Here is a 13,295-nt window from a genome sequence, read left to right as displayed (position 1 = left end):
TGCTTTTAATATTAGAAACATTTAGGGCTAACATTCCTTGTAACCCACTCTGAAACTAATTGCAGCTCTTTGTTGAGTGTTGCAGTCATTTTAGTCGCTGTAGTAGCTGACGTGTATAGTGTTGAGTCATCCGCATACATAGACACTCTGGCTTTACTCAAAGTCAGTGGCATGTCGTTAGTAAAATTTGAAAAAAGCAAGGGGCCTAAACAGCTACCCTGGGGAATTCCTGACTCTAACTGGATTGTATTTGAGAGGCTTCCATTAAAGAACACCCCCTGTAACTCTTTATCCACATTATAGCAATGGTTGTAAAGCCATAACACATACATTTTTCCAGCAGCAGACTATGATCGATAATGTCAAAAGCTGCACTGAAGTCTAACAAGACAGCCCCCACAATAATTTTATCATCATCATTTCTCTCAGCCAATCATCAGTCATTTGTGCTATGCTTGTTGAGTGTCCTTCCCTATAAGCACGCCGAAATTCTGTTGTCAATTTGTTTACTGTGAAATAGCATTGTATCTGGTCAACACACATTTTTCAGAAGTTTACTAAGGGTTGGTAACAGGCTGATTGGTCGGCTATTTGAGCCAGTAACGTGATGATACAAGTGCTGAAAGCACCATTTTGTCTTTAACAATAGTATGTGTATTTGGTCTTGGTTTTTGTGATTTCCAGATGTTTTCCCAGTCGTACATGACAGGGATGTACAGTGCCTTCAGAAAGTATCCACACCTCTTGACATTTTCCACATTTTGTTGTGTTATAGCTTGAATTTAAAATTGATACAATTTTGGGGGGTCTCTGGCCTACACACAATACCCCATAATGTCAAAGTGGAATTATGTTTTTTGGCATTTTACAAATGAATAAGAAATGAAAACCTGAAATGTCTTGAGTCAACAAGTATTCAACACCATTGTTATGGCAAGCCTAAATATGTTCAGCAGTAAAAATGTACTTAACAGATCACATAGTAAGTTGCATGGACTCTGTGTGCAATAATAGTGTTTAACATGATTTTTGAATGACTACTTAATCTCTGTACACCACACATACTAATGTCTGTGATGGGAGAAAACTGAGGATGGATGAACAACATTGAAGTTACTCCACAATACTAACCTAATTGACAGAGTGAAAAGAAGGAAGCCTGTACAGAATACAAATATTCCAAATCTTACATCCTGCTTGTCACAGGGCACTAAAGTAATACTCCTGAGTGGCTCCCGAGTGGCGCAGCAGTCTAAGGCACTGCATCTCAGTGCTTGAGGCGTCACTACAGACACCCTGGTTTGAATTCAGGCTGTATCACAACCGGCCGTGATTTGGAGTCTCATAGGGCGGCGCACAATTGGCCCAGCGTCGTCTGGGTTTGGCCGGTGTAGGCCATCATTGTAAATAAGAATTTGTTCTTAAACTGACTTGCCTAGTTAAATAAAGGTTACTTTTTTAAAAATACTGCCAAAGAATGTGGGGCAAATCCAATACAACACATTACTGAATACCACACTCCATATTTTCAAGCTATTTCAAGCTTATAATCGTTGAGGACTGGGGAGTATTTGAGGGGGAAAAAATACAGAGTGGATCTAAGCACATGCTTTCCACCAGACACTGGGAGATAAATTCATCTTTCAGCAAGACAATAACCTAAATCACAAGGCCAAATCTACACTGGAGTTGCTTACCAAGAATACAGTGAATGTTCCTCAGTGGCTGACTTAAATATACTATGGCACGCCCTAAAAATGGTTGTCTAGCAACAACCAATTTTCAACAACCAATTTGATAGAGCTTGAAGATATTTGAAATTAAAAAAATAAAATAATGGGCAAATGTTGCACAATCCAGGTGTAGAAAGTTCTTAGAGACTTACAGCTGTAATCACTGCCAAAGATGCTTCTACAAGGTATTGACTCAGGGGTGTGAATAGTTATGTAAATGAGATATTTCTGTGTTTCATTTTCAATAAATGAGCAAAAATGTCTAAACTTGTTTTCACTTCGTCATTATGGGGTATTGTGTGTAGATTGGTGAGAAAAAAATAGTTAATCCATTTTGAATTCAAGCTGTAACACAACAAAATGTAGAATAAGTCAAGGGGTAGGAATGTTTTCTGAAGGCACTGTATATTGTTTCCTCTCCTCAGATCTGGCTTGTTGGCTTGTTTCAACAAGTCTGCTGTGTGAACAGAGATAGGCACCGACCGTTCTACCCCTTGGTTTGATAACATTTGTGACAGCTTCAGAGATATGTTTAAAAAGTTGAAATAAATAACTATTTCAGAGGTGTCATAGATTTTAGAAGTTAAACAAGAAAGTTATTTACTGAAGCTCTGAAAGGACAGACAGGGAAACAGTTGTAGGCCTAAATTTAGGGTAGTTAAGTAAAAGGAATAAAACATATTATAATTGTGCAATCAGTTATAGTTTGAAAGGAAGAAATTTAATAATCTTTCTGTATTAAAGTTGTGGTTTTTAAGGCTGTGTTAGAGTTTGCGAAAGCCTGTAATTCACCCCCTCACTAGCTCAAATGGTATGGCCTTCCTGGAGGGGGGTGGGGTGTCTGAGGTGGGACAGTTGTTCAAGAGGAACCAGATGGTTTTCAGCATGAATGGGGTCATGAAGGGCAGGTTCTGTTAGGCTGGTACAGTTGTTCGCAAATAGAAAAGTAGTGATAACAGGAATCCCTGGCTTCAGTTCCCTTGCTTGGTTTCTTTTGCCTGCTTGAAACTGTTCTTCTTGGATTTGTGTAACTAACTCTCAATCATTTATGGAATCTGTAAAGTTTTGACCTCCACCACCAGGCTACTGTTGAGTGTTTTGGGCTTCAATGCCCTTTTTATTTGTTAATGAGTGGTCGGACTAAGTTTCAGCAACTGCTCGGAAAAAATGGTGAGTATGAGACTTATCCTTTCTGAAAATATGATCTTATTTTTAGTTAGTTTATTTACATGTCAGTATATTATGGAGAACCATGGAGAGAAAAGGAGAGGGACAATTTAGTTCATATGATTGATTTCTTCTTATTAAAAAAAGTTCAGAAAGATCTATTAAGATTTTACTGATTTAAGAATTAAAAACATAGAATGAAAGGTATGATTTAGAAAGCATTATGATGTGCTTTGAAAAACATCACGTTCTGTCTTCTAAAGAAATTGTCTTTTTAGGGTCATTATACAGCTGTATCTACTTCTAAATACATTCGGATTAATGTTTAAAGAAAATTGTAGTGAACAATTAAGCAGATTTGAACATTATGCTAATTATATATTATAATGTAATATGCCTAACCATAATGTTAAAGCCATCTACTGTGTCGAGAGAATGAGACCTTTGAACTCCTGATGTCACCACACATGCTCAATCCTACTGGAATTTTAATCAAATGGAAATGTACAGTAAGACTTGTTGATCGTGTGGGCTTTGGACCCTTGGTGATCAATGGCTTGCATTGTGGTAGCTTAGCCGTCCATTGAAAAATTGGGTATGAAACAATGGCAGCCTTACATCTCCTGCGAACAATACCAATTATTCAGTTTTGAAAGAGAAATGGGAATTCAGGGATTTGTGGTCACTGAGAGAATATCCCCTCTCTATCTTTGGACTACTATGTTTTTCTTGTGTTTATGGTGAAAGTACTGACAATAACATTTGCATTAATTCAGTGAATAATAAAAGTTGTTTGAAATCAAAAGAGATTTTTTTTAAAGGTATAAAATGGTATCAAATATAAATGGTATGAAAAAAGGCACACGCATTTCATTCTTCTATTTGTAGATTTTTAGGTAATACATTGAAGAATGTGGACCTCGTACCACAGCAAGGCTTTCTAGGCCAATCACAATGTTGCCTAATTTATTTTCTGGTTTTAATAGTCCTCCGAAATTCCCCTGAGAAGTACAGCAGTCAGAGAAGAACATGATCATTAGATAGCACATAAACGATTGGTTATATAGTAATTGATGCCCTCAGCAGCACAGAGAACACACTATATTATAAAATATGCAGAGCCCCTTAGGACACTGTGGTATAAACGTCTCCCTTTGTGTCAACACTCCCTCCCAGTGCTGGGGATTTCCTGTCAGCCATTAGCCTCCCATCCACCCTGCCCCAGTCTGCCCCGCATGGCTCTCTCTCTTCTCCGTGGTGTCAAACCATCTTCTCCTCAGATGAGGAGTTTAAACAGAAGCAACACCTCCACCACCAGAGACAGACACCTCTACTGATCAGTACTCTCTCCCCAAACCCAACACAGAGATAGGCACCGACCGTTCTGCCCCTTTGCTCACCTCACACCCAGACAGGGAAACAACAGCTCGCTCTGTGGTTAACCTTCACTTCACTCTTGATAAAAAGGCAGCACTCTGCTCCCTCATAGAGAACCAGGTCTTCCCGTCTAACCTTCAAGTCAACTTGACAGGCAAGCAGAAGAAAGATAGGCAGGCAGCTCTCCTGCTCACCTCTCACCCCCAGAATGATAGTCCTCCCTTCTGTTCACCCCCAACCTCTGAAGAGACAGCCACATTTACATTCAGACACAACAGTCATCAAATCTATAGAACGTGACTGGTCAAAACTCACAGTCTAATCAAGCATAGCAACAAGTCTCATAAAAATGCTTTGCTTCACCTTCTGTCCAACTTTCAAAGTGCTGATGAATGAAAAGACTGTTGTTGAAGTGTCTGTAATATGATTTACACGAATGCAGCAAATCCCCTTATTTTTTTTGTAAACATCTGCTAGGAATTTAAGGAATTCAATCATCACTTGTAGAAATTCAGTATAGCATCCATATTATATACTTAATTAAGCTTGTTGATGGCGGCAGTGAAGTGCAGAAGTCAGAGGAGAACATGATCAGTGTTCCCTTGTAAGGAGCTCTGAATGACGACTTGTTAATACTCCCCAAGTCTCAGCTGTTCAGGTATCTGATGGTGTCAATGTTCAGTGGGCGGCTTCAAGCCTCAGCAAGAGGGAAGGGCTAGACTCCAATTGGCAGGCGGCTCAAATGAAAACCGTAGAGAAGGAAAACCAGATGGTAGCGCTGGTCAGGATGCTGCACTTTCCTCAAGGCAAATCTGTTTGAAGTTTCAACAGCTTTCCAGCTGCTTCTCTGACTGATTACAGGGAAGGGACAGTCAATCTTTAGAGATGAGAGGAAGGATATGGAATATTATACTATTTTTGCAGTGAAGGAGCTTTCTGACATAAAGTACCAATGGGAGATTCCTCTAAACGTCAGTCACTGTAGTAGTTTCTTTGTTTTTCTTCTTGGGTGTCTTAGGTTTTGACTTTCCTGTTGGAAATGAATCATGTTGCTTACTGACCTCAAAGCAGAGAGGATTCTGCTGGTTTGGCTTAAATACGTAATAGAAACCCATGAACTAAGAAGGCATGAGGCTAACCAAGTCTCAATGGTAGAAGTGTATGTCATGTAGCTATTTTAGTTTCAGTGGGTGGCTTGTACTGTTTGAGTTTGTATTCAATGAGTAATCCCAATGAGTCTGCATATAGGCTACAACTGGCCTTTTCCTGGAGCCAGTTTGCTGTAGGGTAGGGCAGTTAGGGAGGAGATATCTGCATGGGAAGGAAGCATGGCTTCCCCAGGGACCCGCACAGCTCACTCTACAGGTCTTTCAGCTTGGAACTCATGAATTAACAAGAGGTTGCTTACAATTATAATCATCATCTCAATAATGATATAGGCCACACAGATTTAGTTCATGTTCCTTTGATATCAATTGTGATGTTCTGAATAACTGAGTAGACTGGTAATTTGGCAATTGTTCAGATACTGCTCTATACCTTCTGAAAATTGGTGTTGCGAAGACCTATTTCACAAATTCTCTTTTACTGCTGGAGTTTCAGGCTTTCCCTGGTGGATAGCACAGTGCTTGAGAACACAGGCCTCAGTTATGATATCCAGTCGGAGCTCTGGGTGTATGGGAGTTAAGGAATGTCATAAGGAGGTGGAGTCTCCCGGAGAGGAAAAGAGAGGGACAATTTAGACGTGAGTCAAACATACAGTAGTCTATAGTACAGTAAACTGATGCAAGAGGTCTTTGTGTGAAAGGCTCACTGGTTATTGTATGTCCATTCATTACCATTTAGATAAACTATCAATTGTCTCTCCATTAAAAATCCAACGTTGTAGGCTACGAGTTAAATATTTACTAAGCAGGATCTTAACCATTTTCAGAATTTTCAAAGCATGGGTTGAATTTCATGATGGGCTTCATTTGTAACCTTCCGAGGATATGTTCTTCACATATTACAATTTTGTGTTCAGACCTCATAAATATGTTCTATTTACCTCGTATGTTGCCGGGTGGTTATCTGAACCAACCATATTGCTAAAAGGCCACATTGACAATCTACCGGAGGCAGTAATGTCAGTGCATCCACATATCCCACCCAGATGAGGTCTTACAGACGTGTTTAGTTTCAATGAATTTTTGCCAGTGTCATGCACCAGTAGTGACATTATTGTTAAAGTGTGGAAAGTTGTAAAGCCAAATAAAGTGATAAACCAACTTGATAGATAAGCCTCTGCTTTGCCTCTGTGCATTGGGGTCTTTCATTTGGCCATCATCATTGCCTTCTATCAGGTTCTCCGAATCTGGTTGGAGGAACATGTATAGTGAAACTATTGCGGAACCTTTGGCTTTATGTAACAAGTCAAATCATAGCAACCACCTAAATTTTCATTTAGAAGACTTACTTAGGTTGTAACTGTAGTACAATACATGTGTCTGTGTGTCTTTATGTGTTTTATTTTTTCCTTTTCAGAACTGGAGGCTAAAGAAGCTTGTAATTGGCTGCGGGCTGCTGGATTTCCGCAATATGCCCAGCTCTACGAAGGTAATCAATAGATGTCCCTGTGGTTTATGGACTCTAGACTCTATAATGGTCAACCAAGTTAATATGACTACTCGTTGTGTTTGGTTAGCTCCTACAGTACAGACAGGTTTGCATCCATGAACTTCTAGCTCATCAATGAATGTACAGTCCTATAGTAAAATGAAACAAATCACATTTGCTGCTATATACACAATGTAATCATCTCCCATCACCAATTACTGTACTGTGTTAGAGGATGTTAGAGCCAAATTTGAGCACAAAAATATACCTGCTTGTAGGCTACATGTCACTTATGATGTAGAAGATGTCAATGAGCAGTGTTATTTGCCTCCACTCAACAGTCTTCTAATCAAGCTATCCCCATGTCTAGCAAACATGATCATTTAACATGCTGCTTTCATCAGGTTGAAAGCTAATTTACAGTGGGTTGCAAAAGTATTCACCCCCTTGGCATTTGTCCTATTTTGTTGCATTACAACCTGGAATTAAAATGGATTTTATTTGTGTAATTTGATTTACACAACATGCCTACCACTTTGAAGATGCCAAATATTTTTTATTGTGAAACAAACAACAATTAAGACAAAAAAATGAAAAATTAAGTGTGCATAACTATTCACCCTACCTTGTAGAGCCACCCTTTGCAGCAATTACAGCTGCAAGTCTCTTGGGGCATGTATCTATACGCTTGGCACATTAAGCCACTGGGATGTTTGCCCATTCTTCAAGGCAAAACTGCTCCAGCTCCTTCAAGTTGGATGGGTTCCACTGGTGTACAGCAATCTTTAAGTCATACCACAGATTCTCAATTGGATTGAGGTCTGGGCTTTGACTAGGCCTTTCCAAGACATTGAAATGTTTCCCCTTAAACCACTCAAAGGTGTTGCTTTAGCAGTATACTTAGGGTCATTTTCCTGCTGGAAGGTGAACCTCCGTCCCAGTCTCAAATCTCTGGATGACTGAAACAGGTTTCCCTCAAGAATTTCCGTGTATTTAGCGTCACCCTTCAATTCTGACCAGTTTCCCAGTCCCTGCCAATGAAAAACATCCCCACAGAATGATGCTGCCACCGCCATGCTTCACTGTGGGGATGGTAGTCTCGGGGTGATGAAAGGTGTTGGGTTTGCTCCAGACATAGCATTTTCCTTGATGGCCAAAAAGCTAAATTATAGTCTCATCTGACCAGAGTACCTTCTTCCATATGTTTGGGGAGTCTCCCACATGCCTTTTGGCGAACACCAACGTGTTTGCTTATTTTTTTCTTTAAGTAACGTTTTTTTTCTGGACACTCTTCCGTAAAGCCCAGCTCTGTGGAGTGTATGGCTTAAAGTGGTCCTATGGACAGATATTCCAAACTCCGCTGTGGAGCTTTGCAGCTCCTTCAGGGTTATCGTTAGTCTCTTTGTTGCCTCTCTGATTAATGCCCTCTTTGCCTGGTCGGTGAGTTTTGGTGGGCGGCCGTCTCTTGGTAGGTTTGTTGTGGTGCCACAATCTTTTGATTTCTATTATAATGGATTTAATGGTGATCTGTGGGATGTTCAAAGTTTCTGATATTTTTTTATAACCCAACCCTGATCTGTACTTCTTTGTCCCTGACCTGTTTGGAGAGCTCCTTGGTCTTCATGGTGCCACTTGCTTGGTGGTGCCCCTTGCTTAGTGGTGTTGCAGATCCGGGGGCCTTTCAGAACGGGTGTATATATACTGAGATCATGTGACAGATCATGTGACACTTAGATTGCACACAGGTGGACTTTATTTAACTACTTATATGACTTCTAAAGGTAATTGGTCGCACCAGATCTTATTTAGGGGCTTCATAGTAAAGGGGGTGAATACATATGCACCCACCACTTTTCTGTTTCTATTTTTTTTTAGAATTGTTTTGAAACAAGTTTTTTTTTTTTTCATTTCACTTTACCAATTTGGACTATTTTGTGTATATCCATTACATGAAATCCAAATAGAAATCTATTTAAATTACTGGTTGTAATGCAATAAAATAGAAAAAACTCCAAGAAGGATGAATACTTTTGCAAGGCACTGTAATTGCAATACCCAATTATTATTGAACGAATCGCATTCTCTCAATTTGTTGGTTGTGCAATGCATATTCTATGGAGAATGAACTCCACAGGTAAATCATAGATCAAAGTCTGACAAATTTGAATTGCCCAAAGTTCAATGCTGATAATTCACATGAATTAGACATGAAGGAAATGCACCACTGCCAGTCAGAATAAGCTGTAGTGAAAGACAAGAGTGAAAGCATTATGACTAAACTTTGTTTATGCTTGCAGTTGGTTGGTGGTACTGTATATGTTAACAAATAATCTCCTTATTCTCAGCCTTAATATAAACAATCTTAATTGTTTATCAACTTTGTTCTAAATGCCAGGAGGTTGTACTCATCAGATGTAAGGAAAGCACCCTCTCCTAACAGTGTAGCCTCTGCAAAAGGGAAGTAGAGAGAAACAAAAGCTGGAAATGAGAAGCCTCTGGAATGTTGTGTGACGAACAGTTTTCTTTCTCTAATATCCCTACGCACTCAAAAATAGCCCCTCGTAAAGCCACATCGAATTTTTAACCACTTTTTACAGTTTTAATCAAACTGTTGTAAAAAATCCAGGAGATTTGGAGATTAGTCCATAGCATCCAGTCATTGATCAGTAATGTAAAGGCTTGTCAAACAGTATAATTTTGCTGATTTAATTGCGAATACATAATAGTGTATAACATGCAAGGACTGCAGGCAGCATGTCTCAGAAATAAATGTCTGCACATGCCCGGTTGGCATGAATTTTATATCATAGACATTTACATTTGAGTCATTTAGCAGACACTCTTATCCAGAGCGACATACATTTTGATACTTTTTTTGTACTGGTCCCGCATGGAAATCGAACCCAGGACCCTGCCATTGCAAGCACCATGCTCTACCAACGGAGCTTGGTTGTGTTTTCCTAGAACCTGAGCAAATCACCCAACAGTATAACCTGCCCGCAAAACATATATTCATACATTTCATGTGGCCATATGCTGTTATTCTGGTGTCTTTGGTGCCGAGAGAGTAAAGTTCCCGTAAATAAAAAGTCTAAACACATCTATTAACATATTCACCTCTCTTGATCTGCAGCGGGACAGTTTCCTTTAGACATCTCCTCTGTGAAAAAAGACCATGGGTTTCTGGACCAGGATTCACTGAAGTCACTATGCAGGTAAGACATTCACATTTCCATTACCTTTCACATCTGCATCCAAGTCTCATACTATGAGGTATGCTATGCTTTGTTGGTAATGATTTTGCAATTCTTAAAAATGTATTTGTTTTCTGGGAAGTATAGGAATCCCACTATAATGATGTGCATTGTTATTGTTGATATTATAAATACAATAATTTATTTTTAACTTTTTGTTAAGAATATTTACAATAAATATTCATACCCATATACATCTTTTGAGGTGTGATGAAGAGGGTTTTCACTGCTGGTCATTAACTCAAACATCAGTTGCACAAATCTTTCTGGTTGGTGGCAAACTATAACTTGAGTTGATAGACTTTGTGTGTGTGTGTGTGTGTGTGTGTGTGTGTGTGTGTGTGTGTGTGTGTGTGTGTGTGTGTGTGTGTGTGTGGGTGTTCTGTGTGTGTGTGTTTCTGTGTGTGTATTTGTATGTGTAAGAGCTGTAGAGACATGGTGACTGAATTTCGAATCAAATCCCAGTAAATCACCTGAGCTCCCAGAGTCACCATGCTGCCAGGTTGTCCTCAGAGGAGTAGCTATGAATTTTGTCTCTCAGAATACAAATATACACTTCTAAAAAATATAGGAAAGCTGGGCATTTCAATAAATATGTAATTGAGAACATGGCACGTATGACTAATCAAATGTTTCTCAAGATAGCACATTTCTTATGAAAAGAAAATCATTGAGTGATATTGTTAAATTGATTAGCATGAATCAGTGATATGTTTAAGATCAGTCTTTTTTCTCATTAATTATTGGAAAAATATTGTCAATGTCTTAGTTTGTCTTCAACACTAGAATAAATAATGAAGGCAGAGAGAGGCCTTTTGATATTTTACGATACGATACAATAATGATAAAGACAAACTTTTTTACTGTCTACCAAGTTCCAGCTATGGAAACTTTGAGCTGTAAGAGAAAAGTTGAACTGCTGTCTGTCTTCAGAAAAAGGACATGAATCAAGCATAAAATTAAATGTGTTAAAGTTCACTGTAGACTTTCTGACTCTTGAAATTTATGAAATATAATTTGACACATTTTTCCTAAATAAGCCTGTTAGTGAAATGCCTCACATACAGACTCATTAAAATCTGTGGTGCAGCAATTGACATGGTGTGAAATTCAGTCTGGGGTGGCGTGATGTAAAAATAAAACAGCCTGGCTCAAGGCCTGCATATCTGCATACTCTTGCTCTGAAAAAGTAATACATTTTGAGCTATCAACGATGTGTGAGCCTTCTTGAATTTCATTTTTTCTGGGGCGGGGGGACGGAGGTTGGCATATGTGTTTTCATTCACTATCAAGTCGTGTGGGACCTAAAATAACCCCTTAAAAATATAATCTAATGCATGAGATGCAAACTGATCTGGAACACAATTATTAAGGGGAGCCATGGGAGTAGACCTTGAAAAACATTGAAAATATTACACATTGACATGAAAAACAGAATGTTTTTTTTTGTGAATACTGACAATTCTATTTCTTATCAACTAACAAGCTAAGCAACCTATTTAAACAACAACATGACCCTATTTTTTAATTATTGGTAAAAAATTTGAAACAGAGAATACTGCTATTGTCAGATCATTTATAGATAGCTATCTACACTGAACAAAAATATAAACGCAACATGTAAAGTGTTGTAAAGCTTAACATGTAAAGCTTAATTAAAATATCCAAGAAATGCTCCATATGCACAAAAAGCTTATTTCTCAAAAATTGTGTGCACAAATTTGTTTACATCCCTGTTAGTGAGAATTTATCTTTTGCCAAGATAATCCATGCCAGGTGTGGCATATCAAGAAGCTGATTAAACAGCATGATCATTACACAGGTGCACTTTGTGCTGGGGACAATAAAAGGCCACTCTAAAATGTGCAGTTTTGTCACACATCACAATGCCACATATGTCTCAAGTTTTGAAGGAGAATGCAATTGGCATGCTGACTGCAGGAATATCCACCAAAGCTGTTGCCAGATCATTTAATGTTTATTTCTCTAGCATAAACTGCCTGGAACGCCATTTTAGAGAATTTGGCAGAACGTCCATCTGGCCTCACAACCGCAGACCACGTGTAACCACGTCAGACCTGGACCTCCACATCGAGCTTCTTCACCTGCGGGATCGTCTTAGACCAGCCACCCGGACAGCTGATGAAACTGTGGGATTGCGCAACCAAAGACTATCTGCACAAACTGTCAGAAACCATCTCAGGGAAGCTCATCTGCATGATTGTCGTTCTCACCAGGGTCTTGACCTGACTGCAGTTCGGCGTCGTAACTAACTTCAGTGGGAAAATGCTCACCTTCGATGCATATCTAGCAACTTCACACAGCCATTGAAGGGGAATGCGACAACATTCCACAGGCCACAATCAACAGCCTGATCAACTCTATGGAAAGGAGATGGTTCTCTGATCCACGCCCCTACCTTTTTTTAAGGTACAGTGCCTTGCGAAAGTATTCGGCCCCCTTGAACTTTGTGACCTTTTGCCACATTTCAGGCTTCAAACATAAAAATATAAAACTGTATTTTTTTGTGAAGAATCAACAACAAGTGTGACACAATCATGAAGTGGAACGACATTTATTGGATATTTCAAACTTTTTTAACAAATCAAAAAATGAAAAATTGGGCGTGCAAAATTATTCAGCCCCTTTACTTTCAGTGCAGCAAACTCTCTCCAGAAGTTCAGTGAGGATCTCTGAATGATCCAATGTTGACCTAAATGACTAATGATGATAAATACAATCCACCTGTGTGTAATCAAGTCTCCGTATAAATGCACCTGCACTGTGATAGTCTCAGAGGTCCGTTAAAAGCGCAGAGAGCATCATGAAGAACAAGGAACACACCAGGCAGGTCCGAGATACTGTTGTGAAGAAGTTTAAAGCCGGATTTGGATACAAAAAGATTTCCCAAGCTTTAAACATCCCAAGGAGCACAGTGCAAGTGATAATATTGAAATGGAAGGAGTATCAGACCACTGCAAATCTACCAAGACCTGGCCGTCCCTCTAAACATTCAGCTCATACAAGGAGAAGACTGATCAGAGATGCAGCCAAGAGGCCCATGATCACTCTGAATGAACTGCAGAGATCTACAGCTGAGATGGGAGACTCTGTCCATAGGACAACAATCGTATATTGCACAAATCTGGCCTTTATGGAAGAGTGGCAA

At 39.2% G+C, this 13,295-nt stretch overlaps 1 protein-coding gene across 2 annotated transcripts in view; it reads left to right on the top strand.

The window, feature by feature from the left end:
- stard8 (StAR related lipid transfer domain containing 8) overlaps positions 1–13,295 on the top strand; it is a 43,392-nt gene that overhangs the window by 10,052 nt on the left and 20,045 nt on the right. Inside the window, exons 1-3 of one of the 2 annotated variants that reach the window (XM_064977998.1) lie at positions 2,612–2,903; positions 6,801–6,872; positions 10,006–10,087. In XM_064977998.1, coding sequence (XP_064834070.1) covers positions 2,861–2,903; positions 6,801–6,872; positions 10,006–10,087 — 197 coding nt within the window. In that variant the 5' untranslated portion in view covers positions 2,612–2,860. Of the gene's footprint in view, positions 1–2,611; positions 2,904–6,800; positions 6,873–10,005; positions 10,088–13,295 lie in introns of those variants that run through there. The other variant, XM_064977997.1, reaches the window with a different exon arrangement.

This window comes from Oncorhynchus masou, chromosome 11 (genome assembly GCF_036934945.1).
Source record: "Oncorhynchus masou masou isolate Uvic2021 chromosome 11, UVic_Omas_1.1, whole genome shotgun sequence".
Taxonomy (NCBI): Eukaryota; Metazoa; Chordata; class Actinopteri; order Salmoniformes; family Salmonidae; genus Oncorhynchus; species Oncorhynchus masou.
Note: the sequence above shows the minus strand (reverse complement) of the source record. Positions and strands in the feature narration are given on the sequence as shown.